At 34.5% G+C, this 23,804-nt stretch overlaps 1 protein-coding gene across 1 annotated transcript; it reads right to left on the bottom strand.

The window, feature by feature from the left end:
* Positions 1-6,790: 6,790 nt before the first annotated feature.
* On the bottom strand, positions 6,791-22,613 carry LOC149793127 (protein mono-ADP-ribosyltransferase PARP6-like). The gene is made up of 2 exons (XM_089967046.1): positions 22,064-22,613; positions 6,791-13,591 (listed from the first exon to the last, which is right to left on the bottom strand). Exons 1-2 carry the CDS (start codon positions 22,156-22,158, stop codon positions 11,611-11,613), a joined length of 2,076 nt encoding a protein of 691 aa, XP_089823172.1. The 5' UTR covers positions 22,159-22,613; the 3' UTR covers positions 6,791-11,610.
* Between the last annotated feature and the right edge of the window lie 1,191 nt (positions 22,614-23,804).

Raw genomic sequence — 23,804 nt, 5'->3', positions numbered from 1 at the left:
GCGTGGCCAGGGGAAGATCAGTGATCTGCATCTGGACTTCTGTCTAACTTTGTCATCCAATCATATCTGTGACAACAGATCATTTTGTGTAGCTTGTTAGTTTCTACGTCATACTGAAGGCCACAGATATTACATATGATGAGTTAAATTACATTCTTTGTTTTGCATGTACTGTTTGGTCCATGTAAGTTCAATTTTTCGCTCGTCGCAATGCTAGAGAACGTTCTAGTCTCTATCATATGCCGATAGGTTTTGCACATTTTGTGATCACGTTGGCCAGTGTTGCTAGGGTGGTCATGGCTTGTTATTTGTCTTTAGCTTCGCTCTGACTAGAATGTCTATGAGGTTTTTTGTTCTGCGGTAAGCTACTACTTGTTAGGGAGGATTAAGTTTAGCGTGTCGCAAAATTCCTCGATGTGCCCGTATTTCTGGATGATTTTACATACTTTGGGGTTGTCTGGATGGTAAGTCAGAATAAATGGTATCCCATCAATGTTTTCCTTTCCTCTATATTTTAGTAGGTCATTGCGGTTTGTGTGTTTAGCACTTTATGTTGCCCCCGTTATCAGGTCTTTGTAGTAGATTCAGTTCATATAGACCTCTTCATATCTTTTTGGGAATGTTTCATGGTCTGATCAAATTCTGCGTATCCCCAGTGCCTGGTTATATGGGATGTTCCAAATGCAGTGTTTTGGATGCAACTGGGTGGGAGAAGATATTGGTGTTTATCAGTTGGTTTTGAGTCGATGTCTTTATGGAGTTTTCAACCAGTCTGGTTGCTGTATCCAGAAGAATATGGTTTTAGTTGGAGACATCTGCTGTGAATTTTACTGAAGGATGAAACTTGTGTGCCACTGATATGAAATCATCCACAGTTTCTCGTCCATGTTGCAATTTCATTGCTAAATCATCGATGAAGCGTACCCAATGGTATGGTGTAAGCTTCACCGATGCTAAACGCTGACCCTTCAGTCTTTCCATTAACATATTAGTATACGAAATGTTACCATTTCTGGTTCCGTTGATTTGGAATTAGCTTTCCTCGCTGAATACGATGTTATCGAGTTTTAGGTCGAGCTTCAAAAGGTTTAACTAGAAAGTTAGTGGCTAGACTGTCTATAGTTCGTGTTTCCCATGCTTCATTATATGTTTGTATCCCTTCACTTGCAACAGATTAGTATATAGTTATGTGACGTCTAAGGAAACATGCTTAGTGTTGGGCTGTAATGGTTCGCATGCTTAGCTTTTTATGAGGTAACATGTCATGTCCTAAAGATAGGATGGTAATTTGTGGACATATGGTCTTACGAAATGATCCAAATATTCCGATATCATTTATGTGGAATGTCCGTTACCGGAGGTTATAGGTCTGCCTGGCTTTCGAGGAATAATCTGTAGCATTGACATGAAGCTAGAAAAACGAGCCACTGGTTCAATCCTGTAGCCAATCACTCATTGGCGGCCTGATTAAGTATTTTAATATTTGTTAAATTTACCGTCAGGACGATACCAAAGAATGGAACATCTATTATTGTAATAATCTGTTCCAACTAAAATCGTCCTTAATTTGAAAGGGGCATGAACTTTTTTTAAAATTTTATGTTTTGGCGACAGATTGTCAGTATCATTAAATCGTTGGTCTGGAGTTTTACAAGCAGAAGAGGTCAGACAATACAGTTTATCCCTATGATTGCTAAACTCTATAGTTCCATCCAATGGCTTTTATCAATAATTAACATGCAATGAAAATGTTGAAATTGAAAGGATAACATGTAAAGGACAGGCAACAAACAGCAAATTTAGACTTTATTTATGAACATGACACTAGGTCCTCCTTTCCGTAGTTGCTGGTGTTGGCTACACGAATATCGATTTACACGGGCATTAACCGCTTCTCAAATTCTAAAACAAGTTTCCACAGACAAGAAAACTCTGCTCTTAAAACGTGTACTGTACTTCAAACAAATGAACTAGAAATTTACGTTTTAGTTGCAAATATCGTGCAAAAGGTTAAATCAAATTGCAAATATCAGTCTTTTAGTGTAAATGTTGTTTTTAAAATGTTTGGTCATTAACAGATACAAGCTATGAACAAAATGTCCACATTCAGGAAAATTCTGGATACCATCGGCATGTAATAATTTTACTACTAAGCACGACAGTTAAGAGCTTTGTTGGAAATATATATTATGACTGCCAATATATTTTCACTTCTTCAATTCAGCTGGGAGTAAAGCCATTTATGATCCCTTTATGTGTGTATTCTATTCTAACCGTTGCTCTTTTAACATCCCAAGTTTCATTAGGTTTGCTTCGTGAGGCTATTACCAGTTTTAATTTGTAGCATACAATGTAGACTCTTGGTTGAAAATCTAATGGTATTTATGCAATTTCCCAAACTTTTCACACCTCGATGGTCCCCACTTCGATCGCCAGTGGTGGCATGTACGAGAGTTTATGGCAGCACGTCCTCTGCCGGTGTCCCCCTCCCCCAGTTCGTCTGTGTACCATGTTTTCAGTCCGCCTAAAACTCAATACGAGTCGTCGAGAGCATTACATACAAGCTGTGCTATCTTGATATACGATCCATGTAAAATAAATAATATTCAAAATTTAATTTAATTTAGAGGTAAGTGATCTGTTTTTAGCAAAAATGTGAGCAAATCTACCTACTGTCAACATTTTCTTGTTCTCTATTCCTTCGTCTCCTTCGATTATATTTAGTCTTGAAATTATGTTTAAAGCAATTAGGCAACGGATTTGAACATTTCACTCTTGTTGGACACATGGAAATATGCATCCGATTTCGATCATGGGTATTAGGTGGGCAGTAACTTTTTGTACGGTATATGTGATGGTGCGACGAGATCTAATTTTAGTACCAAGGGTAGCACGGCAGTCACATTGGCCTGTGATAGAACCAAACAGAGAGTAACAAGTCTTGTTACATTTACCTTTGATGCATGTGTCTGATGTTCATTCGATGCTATAATTCTTCAACTCATTAAAATATTTTCAGTTTAACATAATGTTTTTTACCATTTTATTTTCAATGATTACGGTTATTGAGGACAAACCATTTTAGCTCATGCTTAACTCAGGACTATCGTAAATGAGTGACAGGGTTTTCCTCTATCAGGATTTGTACGTGATCTCATTAACATTATACATGTAAATAATCCAAGAATATATTAATTTTTTTTATATTAATTTTTTAAAGAAATAAGAATGTATCCAACGTTTCGAGAAGCGAAGGTACATATAAATGATCGGAAGCGATGCTCCCTGTTAGCAATAGCGATTAAGTTTACCACAAACTTACGATGAAGTAAAAAAGGAAATAAAGATTCTTCATATGTCGCAGTTTCCTTATAAATCGAGAATTAATTTGGTTAAATTATTTAAATACATGTCTCTGGATAATGTTCGCTCGCTATAGGTTTAATTTGCCAAATATGTTAAACTGGCTTTTAAATAGACCAGTTTTCTGGGCGAAGTTAATTGTCATACAGACATAGTGATGGTGTTCTGTAATACCAACGTTTATATAAGTAAGCTAAATAGATTCAAAGTAGTGGATGCATAGATGTCACTAGAACATGCATATTTTTGTGCTTATACATCATGGAAACGTATACACATTTTAAATCAAAATTGAAAACTGAACTGGCCAGCAACACTTTTTCTGTATAACAGTCTCTTTAAAGGGTTTACGAGAACACACTAATAATAATAATAATAATAATAATAAAATCAGGCAATTTTGAAAAGAGTAATAAAATACCGTCTGTGGGGATTTTACAGGTAAATAAATGTTCCATAGCATATACGAGGAATAAAAAATGTGTAATCAAGAATAATTTAAAGATCGAATTCAATAAAGATTTGGCTATTAAATCACAGTAAAGATGATCTATATAAGAATTTACTCAGGTCATACAATCACAAAGATATATAGAATAAATCCGCAAATTATCTATGTAAATAGACGGCTCAACATAAACACATTACTTGTGGAACACGTTGCACGACTCTATGGTTATCCGCCGTGTGTGCAAGTCCTTGAGTAGTCACTTTCTCTTTTACGTCTTATTGGTCAGAAAAGCTGGACAGATGACAATGATGCAATCGAAAAAGTGTATGTATCAGTCTTATCAGTACAATGGAAACAGTCCCTTTCCCACAATTAGCAACTCCACAGATGATCATATATATACTTTCAAGGTGCAGAAAGGGTATAGCTGAAAAGCGTGACACTGCCTGTGGCAGATTTGGTAGATAAAAACCTGTTTATACGTATGCGTAGTACAGCTACACTATTGATACATACTTTAAACATACTAGTAATTCAAATGATTGTTTTGAATGTTTACCGGACCATATGAAAGAATAAATATACATTATGTGAGCATCATTATATTATGTTGATTAGAAAGTGAACACCTTGTTGAACGGTAGCTATTTTAAGGCCATTAATACGCAATTTATTTTTATATGTACTTCTCAAACCAAGCCAGATAAAATGGTTTTCTGATAGGCATACAAAATATTCACCTTTGTATTACAGTGCTCGTTTTGCTTTGGTTGCTCTTCAATAAAATACTTAAATGGGTTCTTCAAACAGTTTAAACAGCTGGAAAACCTCAAGAATACAACATTTGTAAAGACATTCGCTAGTCACAAAGATTTTTTGTTTATATTGCTTAGTTGTATAACTTTTTGGCTGCCTTTCTCAGCTTTATTGCAAAATACTTAACAATGAAACTCGTTTTAGGAGACTCAAGAGTGAGATTCGTTAAAACTCATTGATATGTAACATATTATCTCCCCATAAATGTACCTACTGGAGAAATAAATTCAAATCAATCAATTCCATTTCTTTATTTGTTATTTATCAATTGTGCAATTGAATTTGTGTTATCGTAATGTATGGTTAAGAAAAGTTTTCCAGTTTGTTTGCTTGGTTACTAAACTTTATCGCATCAGAGGCTTTTGGAAATGTTTAAAGCCCATACTAGTAACTTTCCCAATTTATGGTTCACAATACCTTGTTCGCATTTTATCCTAATCGAAACAGGGCAACAAATAAATGCATGGCACGAAAATGATTTAGTTATGCACCTTAAAAGATCATCATTTCCGATAATGTCTTTACACTAGCATTCTACACAAATAGCTCACCACAGCGTTATGAGGGTCTCAGCTCACCTTATAACGAAAGAACACAAAGGAATTACCGCTAATTCCGTGTTATATGGACTTAGCTTTGGTTTATAAACAAGTAACATCTGTTCTGGTTTAATGCTGCTCTATGTGTGAAGGTGATACAAGGGTGAGTTGCACTGAAATGCCTGAATGCTTGAAGCACCTTCTACTGATAGCAATAAAATATTTTTACACGCATTGCCATTCATAGTATTTTTCTGATAGAAAAATGGCTAAGACTTTCTTTTTAAAGAAACCTTAAGTATGCAACACACCCGTCACAAGAACAATTTATATATAATCGTATTGTATTCCTTTATCAAACGGATGATAGAAATCGTTATGTTTTGGTTGCCTTGTTTTTTTCCCCCAAGTTTTAGATTATATTATGTTTGAGTAAAGGGCCAAGTGGAAGCATACGGAGGAGTTTATGTATATAAAACAATATCATCATCTGTTTAAACATTTTCTTCAGGTTCTACCTAATTTTTGAACAGATAGTTGCCTTTTGCAAAAGCTAGATCAATAACTATTGTTCTTCAATTATTATTCCTGTTCTAGCCATATCTACTTTATGACGATGCAAACGGTATGAACTGCGTTATTAAGAATAACAAATTTTGATAACGCTGACAGATTTCATTCTAAACCACGATATTTTATGTGGACCCTTTTTTGTACTCAGCTTCAATTATTAAAGCATTGTTCTTTAAAGTCCAAATGTATAAGCAACATTTTGGTTGTTTATCTATAATCTAATGTAAAACTGAATAACTTAACCAAAGCCCGCAAAAGGTTAAATATAGGTTATGACGAGCCTCCTTTGTTGGAAAGACATTCTGGATTGTATCACTGTGGTGCATCAGACATTCAAGACTACTGGAATTTATCATTTTAACCATATGGAAAGATATAGGGCAAATTTGGGGACATTCAGCTTAAATGCATAAACTTTGGTATCAAGTCAAAGCCTATAACTATTTTAAACCAAAATCAGTAGAACTATTTACTGACTTTTAACAATGTCAACAACTTTCTTTGCCTTGCAAAATTAATTAACTGAGTTTTGTTTGTTTCCATGACGCTTTTAGCACATTATGAACTGTTCAGGAAATGGGAGTTAAGTGCCTTGCTTAAGGATACACTGAGGCTGTAGACCCAGACTGGCCTGGATGGGTTTTAACCTATGACCCTTATATTACAAGCAGGGTTAGTAGCACATTTCATTCAACATTTTCAAGGTTTTTTTAAAGGTTCAAAATCATGTTTTTCAAGGTGCATTATTACATTAATTTTAAAGGATACAGAAATGAAATTATGTAAACACAAGTTAATACTTACTATTACTCCATACGAGGAACATTTTTTGCAAATTTATTTACAAAGAAACCCAACAAAACAAAACATGAAGTATTAGTCGATCTAAGCATGTTACAATGCTTTTCCAGGTATTGGTTGATTTATGCATGGTTTTCTGTGTATTGGTTTATTGATGAATGTTGCAATGCTTTTCAGTGTAAGTACTGGTTCATAAGCTGAATTTCTTCCAAAAGAACTCAGCTAAATTTAGAGAATAAAACAGACATCTGCTTGGTTTTATTTAATAGTAAAAATAAAATTAAAAGATGTAAAGATACATGATTGGGAATGTTATGTCTTGTAAATGTCTAAAATCAACAAATTGTGATCTGTATCTGGCATAAGAAAACGTCTACAGAGAAACAAAAAAAATAAAATCATGCTAATATACATAAAGAAAAACTTGTAACAAACCTGTACAACATGGTAACATATACAATATGTGAAACAGTACATATATTCATAACAAGATGTTACATGAAACAGACCAGTCCATAATCTTATAGAAAATTTTACTTGAGAGTACTGGCTTTAAAACTTGTGGATTAAAACCTTACTACTAGCATATCATCATAAGTCAGTGCAGTCACTCAATCAGTCATGGAATTATCCAAGGCTGTGTACAGTGAATTTAATTTACTGCAAACAAACAATGTCAGACAAATATAATATCACAACACTGCCAGGTGACTGTCCAACAATAATTCCTTAGTTATAGTCTGTTTTTTTCCCAACTGTACCGGACTGACTCAGTTTGAAATGCATAATGACAGTGCTAAATGCAAAATCCTCTCCTCATTTGTTTTACATTAATAAGCACAATTAGCAAGCCATTTTAAAGACAAGTCATTAGCTATAGTTTGATAATTTGACTGGACAGACTGCCAGAATCTTGATACTTTGACTGGGCAGACAGCATCTTAAGACTTTGATTGGACAAACATCTCAATACTTTGACTGGACAGACAGCATTTTGATATTTTAATTGGACAGCCAACATCCTGATACTTTGACTTGACAGCCAACATTTTGATACTTTGATTTTGCAGCCAACATATTGATACTTTGATTGGATAGACAGCATCTGGATACAGTGATTGGACACACAGACATCTCAATATTCTGACTGGGCAGACAGCATCCTAAAACTTTGATTGGACAGAAAGCATCTCTTGAGACTTTGATTGGACAGACAGCATATTGATACTTTGAATGGACAGAATTTATCTTGATACATTGATTGGACAGACTGCCAGAATCTTGAAACTCTGACTGGACAGACAGCATCTTGATACTCTGACTGGACAGACAGACAGCATCATTATACTTTGATTGGACAGACAGTATACTGATACTCTGATTGGACAGACTGCCAGAATCTTGAAACTTTGACTGGACAGACAGTATCTTGATACTGTGATTGGACAACCAACATCTTGATACTCTGACTGGACAGCCAGCCAGCATCTTGAGACTCTGATTGGACAGTCAGCCAGTACTGCGATACTTTGAAGGTATTAATATATTGATAGTTTCCAATAAATCACCATTTACTGCATACTGACAGATTTCCTAAAAGCGCTTATAATTACATATCAACTGTATAAATATGCTAATAATTATTTTAAAAATATGTTACAAGTAGTAAAAGGCAAATGTACAATGACCAAGGAGTCCAAATGTATTTCAAACAACTGTCGCAATACTATTCTGTGGTTTTATCAAATTAAATCAGTATTTTCTACCATGTGAAAAACAGAATCTTATATTTGTGCCGACTCCAAAATGACATTTATGAAATTCATCAAAAATTTCAATCACTAACTTGCCAAGAGCAGAAAAAGATACTGAACATACAACATAACCATGTTGCATCATACATTCAGATCGTTACATTTATATTAATATTCACGATATTTGTGTGAAAATGTAATGCATTATGTTGAGGAAAGAAAGATCGTTATCACCACACAAAAATGGAATCTCAAAATGCCTTTTAAGCTTTTACTTTTATCACAGATTATATATATATATATATATATATATATATATATATATATATATATATATATATACATAAAATTTGCTTTCATGACTATGCAGTTCATGCTACATTTGGGAATCCATTATTTGCCTATTCTATAATTATTAATTTTTACAGATATTTTGCCAATGAACAGTTTGTAAAATGTGAAAACTATTTGTACTCTTGTCCCTCTTGAGTAAACAATGTTTGTGTGAAGAGAGTGGTCCCTTCTAATGGATGGTCCTTTCTATAAATATATAACAGACAAGGTTGGAATACAAAACTGAGAAATTGCAGTCTCTCACCAAACCCTTGATCTCCTAATGGTATTTGCATCGGAAGTGAAACTTTCAGTAATCTACACCATTTATCATTTAGATGTGGAGGGATTTTTCTTTTTTAAGCAGTTATCACATCTTTACGAGTCAGCTCCATGAGGAGTTAGGAGCCAAATAAGGTCAACATCTTTTATTTTCCACCTGCTCTGGTAGTCTTATGCTCATGAAGTCACCAGTAATTTTAGCACTGTGTAACTTTTATTGACATCTTAGCACACCAAAGCAAACTGGCCATTAGACATTTATCTAAGTATGTAATTAAATTTCAAATGAAAAAAATGTCAGTAGCTTGCATCTGAAAGAACAATTTAAGTGTCTTTGTCAATTCCACTTTCACACAAAGCAAGCAACTGAAATCTGTTTATTATGTACATAATGCTTTGACATGTGATTCATGATAATTTCTTTGGGGGGGTCATAACATGATAACCTTCATTGCCCCCCTGATAGGTTCCCTTGTGCATAGCTGTACTGAAATGGATTACTAAGGACAAAAGTTGGTTAAATTCTGGAGATGCTTGGAATTCTTTTATCAAATAAAAAAATTTGCAAAATAAAACCTTTGCTAAAAATTACATATTTATAGAAATATCTGCTGGCATCTTCGCCTTGGCAAGTATTAAGAAAGATGCCGTTTTCAAAATAGTGGTGAGCAGGGGCAAGCTTAAAAGTGACCCAATGAAAAATTACACACATCTGAACTTTTCTGACTCTTAAATTCCCACACGTCTAACTTATAGATATGTGAAAGTTCCTTGAAAAGCGGGCCATCTCCACATTCAACTGTCACTGTACATGTGATAGTCATAAAGATATTGTGGGCTAGGAGTGAAACTGCATTATCTCCAGTTACAAACATTGACTTTTATTATAAATTATCTAAGGTGCTATGTATTTGAATGGTTTTAAACGTGTTGTCTTCACTTCAAACATAACATTTTCATGTCATGGACCCACTGTAGCATCAAGCATGATGCCAATATTTTTTTGTGGTAAGAGGGTAAGGGTAAGTAATGTAGAGAACAAGTCTGAGTAATGTGATGACAAGGAAGAGTATCTAATACAACTCACTTGTCCCTGGGACAAGTGCATGAAAAGTTTTTTTTTCTGAGCCCTGATGATTGTATATTTAAAAGCTGCAAGTTAATATTTAGCCTTTGTACCCCACCATCAAAATTTCAATATATACATAAATATTTGAACACCGAATAATTAAAAGTGTACCAGTAATTGCAAATAATACAGTATGATAAAATTTGTACACCTATTATTCTCCACCCCACCAATTCCCATGTATAAATAATGAATTATGGAAAAAATAATTTCTTGTTTCTCTTGGGTACCTATAATTTACACAATTTTAGTTGGAAACAGTTCTGTGTACAAAGTTTTACAGGAGAAAAAATAACTATAATTTTCATGGATTCATGGTGTACTAATAGTTACACCATAATTTGTTTTACACATAAATCTGGCTAGCCATCTCCTCTGCAACTGAATTGTGCTTAAACTAAATGGTTTGTAATCTACCACCAATTATGCCTGACGTTACAGAATTGTAATTTAAAAGAGTTTTCAGTTGGAAACTTTTTCATTTTATTCTAACTGATATGTCTGTTTTAACTGCCTGCCCAATACCAACTACTGTATAGAAAGATAAAAGGACATACTTTAACATTAATATATTAGTAGTTACTTCATAAAATACTATTTAATTCAAGCATGAGCACAGTGATTTATGCACACATCAAGCTTCACAGTGATCAAAAATGGTCCACCAGGCATCTTTTGCCATAGATCTGTTAACATGTTTAACATTTCTTTAACAACATATATTCATAAATAAATATATTTTCATAAAATACAATCACTGACAAACTTGTCCAAAATTATTCTCAGTCAGTCCATTATTTATCTTTCATCGAGATTTGGCATGTTTTTTTTAATGTTATGATTATGCCAAGCTATAATACATGGTTTGAAAACAAAAAACAAAACAGTGAAAAAGAAATAAATTAATTAATTAACAATTCTTAAGAATAACTTTTAGTCTGTGAACATAAACACAGAATTGTCTAAGTAAGATGTGTTGTTTCAATGTTATACACACTTCTAAAAAACCAAAATTGAGCAAAAAGAAATGAAGTAAAAATTGTTGAGATGAAATATATTTGTGGAAATGAACATTAAATTTAAATTGGAAAAATCAGAACTATAAGACAAGATTAAAACAAATAAAAGTAGTTCTGGTTACTTTTTGGAAATGAACAATAAATCAGAAAAATCAAAACTATAAGACAAGATTAGGCCAAATAAAAGTGGTTCTGGTGATTTTGATATAATAAAAAATGATAGTAGTTCTGTAAAAACTCTTTTTATTCTTATTTTTGTGTTCTGGATTGATTTAAATGAAGTATAATGAAGACATAAGCCTCATTTGCATCCTGGATTTAACATAAATCATAGTTACATCCCTTGTTCATTTACTTCCTCCTGAATGTTTTTATCTTATAAATCCCCCACCAAAAATGTAGGGTCACCAGAAGAAAAAAAAGGTCAGCCAGGTAACCAGAATCGCACATTTTCATTTGTCCATATATTTTTCTGTGATGTTACGTGGGAATCATAAGAAAATGAAAAATGAAACAAAATAATACATGATCAGTTTCTGTCATGTTCACATCATGCCTTCAATGACAAAGCTCTACGTATTTCATCCAGATACTTTTTCTGCTGTGTATCAATGCCTGAATCACCAATCTGTCCATCTTCATAGACAAAAAAAAAACGTGTGCAGACATGGTCGCTCTCAGGGCAGACCCAAATACCACTATTTTTTTTCAGTTTTGGGGACAGTATCACTTCGCACAATGCTATACATGTGATATTACTGCTGGTTAGAAACCTGCTGTTCTTTGGGACTGCTTGTTGTTTGTTTATTTTATGTGAACCATAACCCATGCGGGAGTACCCAAATGAAGTTGAGGCATGTGGACTGAGGTAAATACCATTGCCATATGCAGCTCCATTGACCATGTGTTTTGTTCCTGATGCTACGATCAATCCTTTTCGTATGATGGAATGCCAGTTCTCGATACTTGATCCATGAAAGGCAAATGTGCTGCCATACTTTTCTCTTGCAGCTCTGAAAGCAACCTCTTTGGCAGGTGGGCTGTTTAACAAAAGGAACTGATGTGTTGTATGCATGAAAGAGAGTTGCCTATCGACTGGAATTTTCACTATATGTGACCGATTACTAGAAATAATCCATTGCAGCAATGGGTAAATGAGACAATCTATCTCATCTAAGGTTGTCTTCAGCACTGATGGAGCAATGGAACACATTTTCTCCATTTCTAAAAACTTGTCAAGAACTTGTCCCACTTTGTCATAATTTTTACTGTTAGGATGGAAAGACAGCTCAAATTTGTTGCATGGGTCAACTACTGTTGGGAAGGGATCAAATATAATCTCCTTACGAGCAGATTTACATGCAGCTTTTGTCATGGCAACAAGGAGATCCACCACTTCTGCACCAGTGGCAATGTCATCAGCAGCCTCGCTCATTACACCAAGTGTTTGGAAGGCAAACACACATAGTTCTCTTGAGCAGACTGCTGGTTTCAGCATTGCTCCATTTTGAAAGACATGTGGTTCATCACAAACCACACAGTACTCATTCAGTGTCAAAATTCTCTGCCTCACATAACGGAATAACTGAACTAGAAAACCATCTGTTAGTGGAGGAATTTTCTTGGCATTTCTTCCATCAAACGTGGATAGTGGCATAAGATTGAGGTCCTCTGTATATTGTGCAGCAATAGTTGGCTCTGTTGCTGAAGAAACCATACTTGTGCTACGTTTGCTGAACAGACGTTTTCTTAGCTGTTTCAAAAGTGGTGGATGGGATGACTGTCTTTTGGGCTCTGGTGGCTTTTGGGGTACAGTATCATATCCCAGCTCAGTGCAAGTCTCTGGGTTGTTTAGCAACAGGTTAGTTGCATCTGTCAAGTTTCCTCTTGTAATAATGAGAGCATTTCTGGCTATCTCCATGGAAAAGCCAATGTCCATCAATGCAGCCAGATCTTTGTCTTGAACCAACAAGTTTGTAATTTCTAATGAAGAGGCCAAATTGATGGGCACACTCTGTGACTTGCTTGTGGCAGACCATTTTATTTTCTTTAATTCCTCTCCAATTATTTTCCAGTTCTCTGACAAGAAAGACTCTAGAATTTTTCTCATCTGACTTCCTACACCAAATCTACGTTTCTTTGATGCCTGGAAAACTTCTACCTTTGGAGGTCCTGAAGCTTCAATATATCGTGACAGTGACAGATGCAGTCGAATTACAAGTGGTTCGTCTCTTTTTATTGTCCAGGCATCTGCTGTGATCTCATCCAAAAATGACACTGGAAGATACAATTCTACATCAATTTCATCGATTGCTGCAAGAAGTCTATATTGGAGCGCTGACTGCCCATAAATTAACAGCAGTTTTTCCATGTCTTCATATAGCTGTGGGTGCATAGTGCCATCTGAAATACCATGATCACAATCACTGTCGTCATCACAATAATTCATTTCCTCACCCTCTTCATCATCAGAATCAAAGTCTGATTTAGCATCTGCATAATCGGAGCTTGTGGATTCCATGCTGATTGACCTGATAAAAAAGGCAAAGAAAAATACATATAATATTTGCAAACACTGCATGAAATTACAAAGACAAAACTTAATAATCTGTGCAATATTAAACTAATTATTGACAAGTCACATTAATGACCTGGAAATGTATTGCTTCCCTTTTGAGCTGGAATCATGTATAGTTATATACTGATTCAATTTATTACATACTGTTTCCAATAATGTCAGAATGTCACATAAAAATAGGCGGTACAGTGAGATATCTGTCACCTAACAGTGGCATAATACAGTCTCAACCTATTTAATATATTTTACATCTAAAGAACTCGGGAATGGCTCAACTGTTCAAAGTCTGAAGGCTTTCCAACACAAGTTTCTAGTTTAACATCAGTTTCAATATGCCTGCAAAGTATACCATATTTATCCAATAAGCACACCCTTATTTTGTTTACCAAATGTTGGCTAATATTCAGTAATGATACCTGTATCTGATCTGAAAGCTTTTAGACAAATGTATTGGGTTGTCCTCCAGATCTTAGCACAGGCAAAATACTGCACACCAAGTGCCCTGAAGATCCTTCATACTGTTTGGAAGATATTAACTCTCAAGTGTATGACATATCTCTCATACTGTTTGGAAGATATTAACTCTCAAGTGTATGACATATCTCTCATACTGTTTGGAAGATATTAACTCTCCAAAGTATGACATATCTCTCATACTGTTTGCAAGATATTAACTTTCAAATGTATGACATATCTCTCATACTGTTTGCAAGATATTAACTCTCCAAAGTATGATAGCTCTCATACTGTTTGCAAGATACTGACTCTCAAGAGTATAACAAAGATGAATGGAATGAGCATTTGCTTTTATTTAGCTCTGCTTGTCATAGATTAGAAGAGACTACAGGATGGTGCAGCTGTTGTCCATCATCCATCCATCCATTAGCACAAGTTTATTACTTCTACTCTTCTTGGAGGATTGCCATGGAACTTCATGCACATTAATACTGTGGACTAGTTGATCCTAAAATAAAACAGTGCTGCTTGTACATCCAGTGTGGTCACCACAGTGGCCATTTGAAAATCTTGTTATCACTACTTATATGGTCTAGCACAGTGGAACCAACCTTTTTCTCTGAGCCTCATGACCCTTTTTCCACATTTTAATAAATTTTGCTACCCTCAAAAGAAGATTTCTGGCAACTCACCCCCCCCAATGTCCTTTTGACTCTGATGTTAGTTGCCAAATGGGGGTTGAGAACCACTGATCTAGCTGTTCCTAAAGAAAATAGTACCACCTGACCATCTAACATGGCTGCCACTCTGTACATCTTGGAAATATTGATATAGCTGCTCCTGAGTAGATGGTGATGATAACTTGTTTTTGCTATAATGTCTACTTGGTGTATATGAAAACAGTGCCATCTGATATCCAATATGAGCCATATTGTAAGTCTTCTTATTGAAACTTCGCTGGAACAGAAGGTTATAAGAACCAAAAGACTTCCAATGATGTCTAGCTGGTCCTAAATGAAAACAGATCACATGGGCATCCAATATGGCTGTCACGGTGGCCATCTAAAATCTTGTTACTAATCCTAAATCGATGGTCATATCAACACTAGGTTTTCACTAAAAGACGTCTTACAATATTAAGTTTGTCTTAAACAAAACTGGTTCCTGACTGATATCCAATATGGTCACCATAGTCTTATGTGTTTAGGATCAAACAAACAGTAACACAAGAAAGACTGAAAACAACAAAAGAATTAAATCCAAAAATAATCCAAGAATAAAAGTTTAGAAGTCCTAATAATAACATTTTCTAATGATTTCAAATTCGAGTTCCAAAAAAGAATCCAGGATGGAAGACGATGTCATATGCTGTAACCTGTAGTGTATTGAAGTCTATAGTTCCTTGTAGCAACCAGAAACATCACTCTGGTTTTGGAAATCCGAATAAATTTGTATAAGAGCTGTATGAGCAAAAAAAGAATTAATCCTTCTGAATCCAAATGATTTGAAATAACTCCAAAAAGACACAAAAGACACTTTCCAGTGAAACAGCCCAACTAACTGAGAATATTTCTCTAAAAGAAAGGTTATATCATATTCTAAAACGCAGTTTCGAAAATCCCCAAGTTGAGAAATCGAAAGGGGAGGGATACGTGATCATATTTATATCAAGTACACACAACATGACCATGACAAAAACCATTCATTTTACTCTAAGAAATAAAAAAAAAAATTGTTTACATCTTAAACTACGTAGTCTCATCATGACCTTGACAACAACCAATCATTTTAAAATAAAAATAGAACTTGCGTGGCTACTACTAACTTTGAATCAAGGTCAGGATCAAGGTCAACACCTTTTGTTTACTAAAACAGTCAAGGTAAAACTATTTTCTAAAAAAGTATAAGCTCCTAGCAAACAGAACTACATTATTTTGACATATAATGAAATTTTTTTAAAAAAAGATTTTAAAACTTACAAACAATTAAATCAGATTTAATTAAATTAAATAAACATAACAATAATGTCCATCTTGAAAATCTAGTTATTGTCACTCATCATAAATAAAAATAATATTACCATGGGGTTTTCCCCAGAAGACTTATGATGTTAGGCTGCTCCCAAACAAAAAAGGTGCTGCTTATATGTTCAATATTGATGGCATAGTAGCCATCATGGGAAGTCTTGTTACTGCTCCTCCACATGAATGGTTGGTTGTATCAACATATAGTTTTTATTAAATGGCTTGTAATAATTCTACTTGGTCCTGAATGAAAATGATGGTTTCAGAAATCCAATAAGACCACTGCAGTTATCTTGCTATCACTGCTTGTAAATGAATGGTCAGATCAGCATTATGTTTTCATTGAAAGACTTCTCGTTTATTTGGTCATAAAAGAAAATGATGCCTATTCTCCTAGATGGCTGGTCATATTGATAGCATGCTTTTACCAAAAGACTTCTTATGACATGTAGCTAAATGGAGATGGTGCCAATCTGATATGCCAAAACTGTCATTTAATATGTCCATGTTGACAATCTTGTTATATCAGAGAAAAGTAATGATCAAAGTTGGTTTCAGTGCTTAGAAATTAAAAGAAAGAAAAGGTTTTATCTTGAAATCCTGGAAATTCTTTCTGACCAGTAGAGCACCAGTCACTCTGAAGGACTCTTGTTTAAATGGGGATAACTCCTAAATTCTTGCACAGACAGAACCCATTCTTTTACAAAACACATTGATCATGTTACACAAGTGTGCCAAGTTTCATCAAAATACCTCAAACACTTAAAGTCGCATTGGATAGTTTCGTAAATTGGCCCGTCAAATTTCTTCACTTAAGGCTATGGTATGACTTTGAAACTTTCTCAGCTACTATTGTTTACTAATTAAAGATATGGATATATTTGTGAACTAAGTATTTCGGGCTTGTGTTATTTTTTAAAATGATGCTAGGCGTGTACACCTTCCTTAGTTATTCTGTAGTATGTAGATAGTGACATATCAATAGTCAGTTAGGAATAAGAGCTAGCCTCCCTTAGAAGTAGACATGTGAATTCAGGGCAAGTATATCTCAAAAACGGCTTGGATGACAACTATTTTCAGCTGCATCAGCCTGTTTAGTACACACTGTTTTGCAGAATTATCGTTTAGGAAAAGGACTTGTGTCTGCACTGTGAGCATTACATGGTGTCAGAAAGACCCTCTTACATGAAAAATGCAGGTATAAATTTTGGGGTTAGGGTGCATATAGTTCTGCTGCTATGAACTGCCATTGACTTCTCTGGTCAAGTGGATAATATTCTTTTGCCTTGTTTTTATATAGCTATCCAAAAATATGCACCTTTATGACCTCAGTTGTGTATTTTATTTTTTATGATTTTTTTATATCAGGCTGATGAATGTGGCATTAAATTTGTGCATTAAAACTTTCCCCTGACCCCTAAGGGATATGGGAGTCTAAATACAATTTAAAAACACGTGGAAGTACATGTAACTCTTAAAGTACTATGCTAAATGGGAAGGGGAAGTAACTAAAAGACAAAGCTGAATCTTACATGGACAAGCTATTGTCATGAAATACAAATGTATACCACACTTCATGAAGATATCACAAATGGTTCAGGAGATACTAACTGGTGGACAAATGGACACTGTAATAAATATGGAGAGAGCTCTTAAAACTGATTCCATTTCAAGACAAGAGTACCATAATATTATCATATGCAAAGCTTTCATTGGTCTGGCACCTGACCTTTCAAAATCTTAAATAGATACATGCCTCCTTTGTCTCAAACCATTGTTAAAAATGGTCAAAATAAAATTGTCTCCTTGTCTTAGGTCCAAGAGATCGACAAAATTTGGTATAGCTAAGAGACACCAAACAAAATCAATGTCAATAAAACCATTTTCCTTACTTCAGTCTCTGTGACCTTGACATTTAACTCCAAATCTGATAGGCACATTTTTTTCATCTCAAATGCACACCATCCAGATTCTGGATATGGATATGGTATGTAGCAGTTGCTTCCTTCACTATCAGTTACCATATTTGTGAATGATTATGATGAATTACTGACTGCTGCTGTATAATTTTATTATGTTACATAATACTAATTAAAACTGAATTTGATTGGTCAACTAAAATAAGCTGACTTGGCAAAAGGTTGCAACAAAGCTTTTATATTTTTCTACCTCCTTTACTTTATTTTATACAAAAGACAATCATGCTGATAATAAATGGGTCTACTTTTAATTGATATTAGCAATGTAATAGCTGCTTTCTTCAGATGAGATCAGAACAGTGCATCCTTAATTAGGTGGAAATGCTCACTGGTATAGCTTCAACGGTCTACTGACACCTTAAAGTGTCAAGAAAAGAGTGCATATCACTGTTATGATGTCTGTATGAAAACTGAATTCAGAGGTAATAATGAAACACAAATTTCACTTGAAAAGATTCGCTTAACTGGTATTTTTTTCTCAACTGACATTAACAACATTTTCATTCACTGACATTTTGTTGTGTATATTGTTCTTAACAGCATATTGATTTTTTCAAAAGAAAATTCAACAAAATAAATATCTTATTAAAAGTTTCAAAATTCATGACATTGATTCCAAATACAGTTTTCATCAATAAAACAACACTGGTATATCAATTCATTTACCATTTTTGATTTTATTCCTATTCAGCACAGGCGCCTATGTTTCTTTAGTTATCTATAAAAAGAAATGGAATTCACACATACCTCTACTTTATGAGTGGGTTTGCAAGTTATCCATGTGTGCAGCAAGATGGGAATGGTGTATTTTATCAAATTCATTTTAAAAAAAAGCAAAGTTTGATTTATTACTACTATCTGAAGAGAACTACCAAAATGTGTGTGTGTGTGTGTGTGTGTGTGTGTCAGAGAGAGAGAGAGAGAGTATATGCTGAATTGTTTTCAGAAACTGATTTATCAAGCATGTGTTTTGCATAAATGATTTTTGGACCAAACTTTCGTTGCATATTAAGTTCATGCTAGAGCAGACATACCTTTTTTGGGAAGCATCCTACCTCTAAGAGATTTTGTGCCTTTGACCCCCTCAATAGATAAAAATAATTTTTAAAAATGCAAAATTAAAATCTAAGATGTTTTTATGCAACATTTTAATGTTTATTACATCAAATGGCTTTTGCATTAAAGTTTTATTCTAGTGTTCCACTGCAACAAATTTTATACCAAATTTATTTATTCATTATTTTATGGAAAATGGAACCAAGGATTTAATTTTCAACAAATCTGAGAAAGAATATCATTTTCATAGTATTTGGGAGACAGAAAAGGTTAAAAATATACTTCAGCCCCTAAAATAAATAATCAGTCCCTAAAATGGCAAATGTGTTAGTCAAGAAAATACATTTGTCACTTTCACTGTCTCTAAAAATCATCACTGGGCAGAACAATGCTGCATATAGCAACTGGCAAGCTTGATGAACAGGGTATGATGGTTTGAAGTTGTAATTGTCATGGTAACTTTAAATACAAATCAACATTCTATACTATTACTAGTATAACTGTTACATAGCCATACAGTGTTACTAGTATAACTGTTACATAGCCATACAGTGTTACTAGTATAACTGTTACATAGCCATACAGTGTTACTAGTATAACTGTTACATAGCCATACAGTGTTACTAGTATAACTGTTACATAGCCATACAGTGTTACTAGTATAACTGTTACATAGCCATACAGTGTTACTAGTATAACTGTTACATAGCCATACAGCCTGATAAGTATTGACCTACACACACCACAGCTATCAACTATTGGTAACAGGTTAAAACCTACCCAAATCAAAAGGTACCTAAACAGAAATGTACTGGAGCCAAAACATACCCAAGCTATAACATACCCATGATTAAAGCAAGTCCCAACATGCTGAGGTTCAGACATTTACTGCTTATGTCTCGTACACTGCAACTTCTGTGTATAAGTGGATGCTACTTCTCTGCAAGTTGTGAATGGGCATGGCTAGTTTTAGATTGATTTGAAAGATCACTTTAAGAACTTTTTTTAAGAATCTGAGTGTATCAATGACATAGGAAACAAATTCCCATCATATTTTATGATATTGCTGAATCTTTCATGGATGTGATGTGATGTGATTTGGATTTTTAATGTAGCTTTAACAATTTTTAAGTCATATTGCTACGATGTCTGCAATGTGGCAGTTTATAGTGATGTCTAGCACTGGGGCATCATGCCGCAGACATGTAGCATGATGTCCCACCCAGTCACATTATTCTGATACCAGGCCGACCAGTTCTAACACTAACCTCTTAATGCTGAGTGCCAAGCGAGGCAGCTGTTAGTACCATTTTTGTAAGTCTTTGGTATGACTCGGTTGGGGATCAAACCCACGACCTCCCGCATCCGAGGCGGATGCTCTAACCACTAGGCCACTGTAGCGCTTGATCTTTCATGGAAAGGAGATCTACAAAACTAATGCTAAGTTTCTCAAATTTGTGTATAAAAAATACCTTGAATTATGTAAATGAAACCAAATCATCTGCAGAAATTGATTTTGATGAGTTGTTGTTGTATGGCTTAACGCCATATTTCAGCACAAGATAGGCTATACATGGTGGCCAGTATAAATGGTGGAGGAAGAACCTGTGAAAACACAGGAAAGATCCACTGACCCAAGAGAAGCTACTGGCAAGCTTTCTCACATACCCACATTGGCCAAATCCGAGACTTGAATCCACGCAGACAGAGGTGAGATGGCAGTGATCTGTAACGGTGAGCACTTTAGACTACTCAGCCATTCAGGGCCCCCCTACCTTCATAAGAAGAACCCTTAAAGATCAGTTACTTCAGAATAACACTGGAGACACAACCTAAAAATCATACTTTATGTTCCAGAGTTTGGAATTTAGAGATCAGCTAATTCCACCCTTTCAGCAAATGTCGGATACAAGTGTACTTTCACCCTTGCACGGTCAGTAAGAGTACTCAGTAGAGATGGTATGAGAGATGAAAGGAGAGATTAAAACTAATGCTATAATTCACCCAGAATATAAACTATAAATATATTTCACTAATGTATAAACCTAACACTAGCATCATCCTTCCAAATGAATACATTTACTTTACATATTGAGAGAGAGAGAGAGCAAAATGCATTAAATAAAGATAAAATACAGTGGCTTTTATACATTTTCATACAATAGCTTTATTTTTTTAAACCTTAGCATCCATTTGAAAAGCACAAGATTTTGCAAATTTGAAAATAGTTTAGAAATGGAATTGTACTACATTGTCCTGTTTCATAACAGGAATATATCACACTGCATTTTTGATTTACATTGAATCAAAATAAAATCCTGAAATTTTGTGGCAGAATCTCTGTTCATGTTGCAAATTTTCTGGTTGGAGCATGGTAGCTTTTGTCATTTTATACAATGTATGATAACTTGCCCAAAACACACAAAAAAAATGATAAGCATATACAAAGCAATCGTAATCAGCCTTTCTGTAATTGTAATCATGTTTCCAAATAACGTGTAAGTGCTAAATTGTAATTGGGCACCTGTAATTGACAATATGCCTGATCAGGGCTGACGTAGTCTGAGTTTCCTCTGACCCTGGCCACCCCATTTATGATATTTGGACATTTGTGTTGGGTGGAGTTACATTAATGTTACACCCCAACATAAATGTCCAAATATCAAAAATGGGGTGGCAAGGGTCAGAGGAAACTTGGACAAGGTAGACGCCTTACACTTAAGACTAAAGTTCACTGCCGCGGGTCAAATGAGTTGGATCACAGGCACTTGACTCTGGGGGAAATTAGAGTGAACAATCACCAATTAACAGTGAACTGTTGAGTGTATACAGCAGTTTCCTCCTAAATCAATTGCCTGTGAACTGGTGACACTGATACATCTATTTAAATTTATTTTTATTTAGAATTACCTGTTAGTTACTGGTTTTGGCACCTCCAGATATCCCGACCTAGCAGCATTTGAATTTTGATCCATTTCAATTGACGGGAAGCAGTCAGCATTCATAATTAAGTTCCAAAAATACTACTTTTCGTTTCAGTCCTCTTCACAACCAATCTGTGAAAACAAGCACTGGCAGAAGAGAAAATCCTTTTAAAACACATACATCTAAACACAATGCTCTGCAGTGCAAATGCAGTTTCACTAGGCTTAAATTACACTTACTTGGTTATTTAAGACGAATTAATTACAAGGAAGTATTACATGTTGTTGGGCAATGCAATGACGGGTTTACTATCAACAAATCTAAGTCTAGTCTGGTTCCCTGCTATGTAAACTCCCTGCGTTGCACTCCGTTATCAGTGAAGTTCGCACTGCGTCACCAACAAACAGAAAGTTCAAGGAATAAACTTGCCGCGGTTAGATTACTGAGATTTCTCCATAGGAAGGCATTTGTTTTTGTCATGTGACAATATGGCGTTGGCGTTCGCCTGACTTCATAGGACATAGAGATTGCAAAGCAGGGAACCAGACTACTATCAGTCGGGTCAGACCATTTACCCGAACAAATTGGAACAAGCCGGAACAAACAAAACTACAGGAAAACACAAAATAAATAAATTTTTTAAAAAATATTAAAAAAATAGATAATACAGGAACAAAGGTTAAACCACAAGTTCTATTTAAAGCTATAAATTTTTATACTTTTATTTCCATTATTTTCCATTAATTTCATTCCGACGATGGTTATTTGTTTTTGTTTTTGTTTTTATGTTTGTTATAAACATTGAACTTTGAAAGCAGGATATTTGCGTGAATCAAATTTCGGAAAGTAGCTGCTAATAGTCTGATGGTTTAAGTTGTTATATTAAGTATGTTTGCAATAGTGCAGAGAAGCTGTTATTATTGTTTATCCACACTGCTCCTTTTCTTGTGTATGAATAAAAACGCTGTTAAAATAATCTGATTTGTATTGCTCAGCATATCAAAATTTAAGACAGGTAAAACTACACAAATGAATATTTAAGAACTGCACATACAACACAGAAAGCAATCAGCTATAAAGAAAAATAAATAAAATTTACTACTCTATTATTTTGCTAAAATGAGATTTGATTACTGTAATTAAAATTTTAGAAATTTTATCACGTACAGATTCTATTTGAATACTACACATGTAAAGGGTTTGGTTGAAAGTAATATCTTTACAGATGTGAAATTTTGTTTAACAGTAATCCTTTCTTCATACTAAAAAGCAAAATGGAAAAAAAAGATATATAAGAAGATAAATGGTGATCTTGCATCTGTGCACACATCTATAGCACATTTTGTTTGTTAATGTTTCATCTGTTTGCCTTTATTTTTGAACCTTCAGAAAATGATTGTTACAATGTACACTGTACAAATCTTTGTTAAATCAGTTGTATTTAATACAACTAATCAGTTACTATTATTCTCTTGTACTTGTTAGCCCAGAGCGTTTAAATATTTTATTCTTGTATTGTTGACCTTTTACTTACACTTTTGCTATTCAGCATTATCTCACATGCATGTGTATTCATATCATCTGGATGACTCTCCCCCGATGAATAAACCGTTGTTGTCCAGACAGTGATAATCAATTTTGTTATTTTTCTGATATTTGTCATATGATATCTATCTATCTATCTATCTATCTATCTATCTATCTATCTATCTATCTATCTATCTAT

The sequence above is a fragment of the Sinohyriopsis cumingii genome, chromosome 8, assembly GCF_028554795.1.
Source record: "Sinohyriopsis cumingii isolate HCF-2022 chromosome 8, ASM2855479v2, whole genome shotgun sequence".
NCBI lineage: Eukaryota > Metazoa > Mollusca > Bivalvia > Unionida > Unionidae > Sinohyriopsis > Sinohyriopsis cumingii.
Note: the sequence above shows the minus strand (reverse complement) of the source record. Positions and strands in the feature narration are given on the sequence as shown.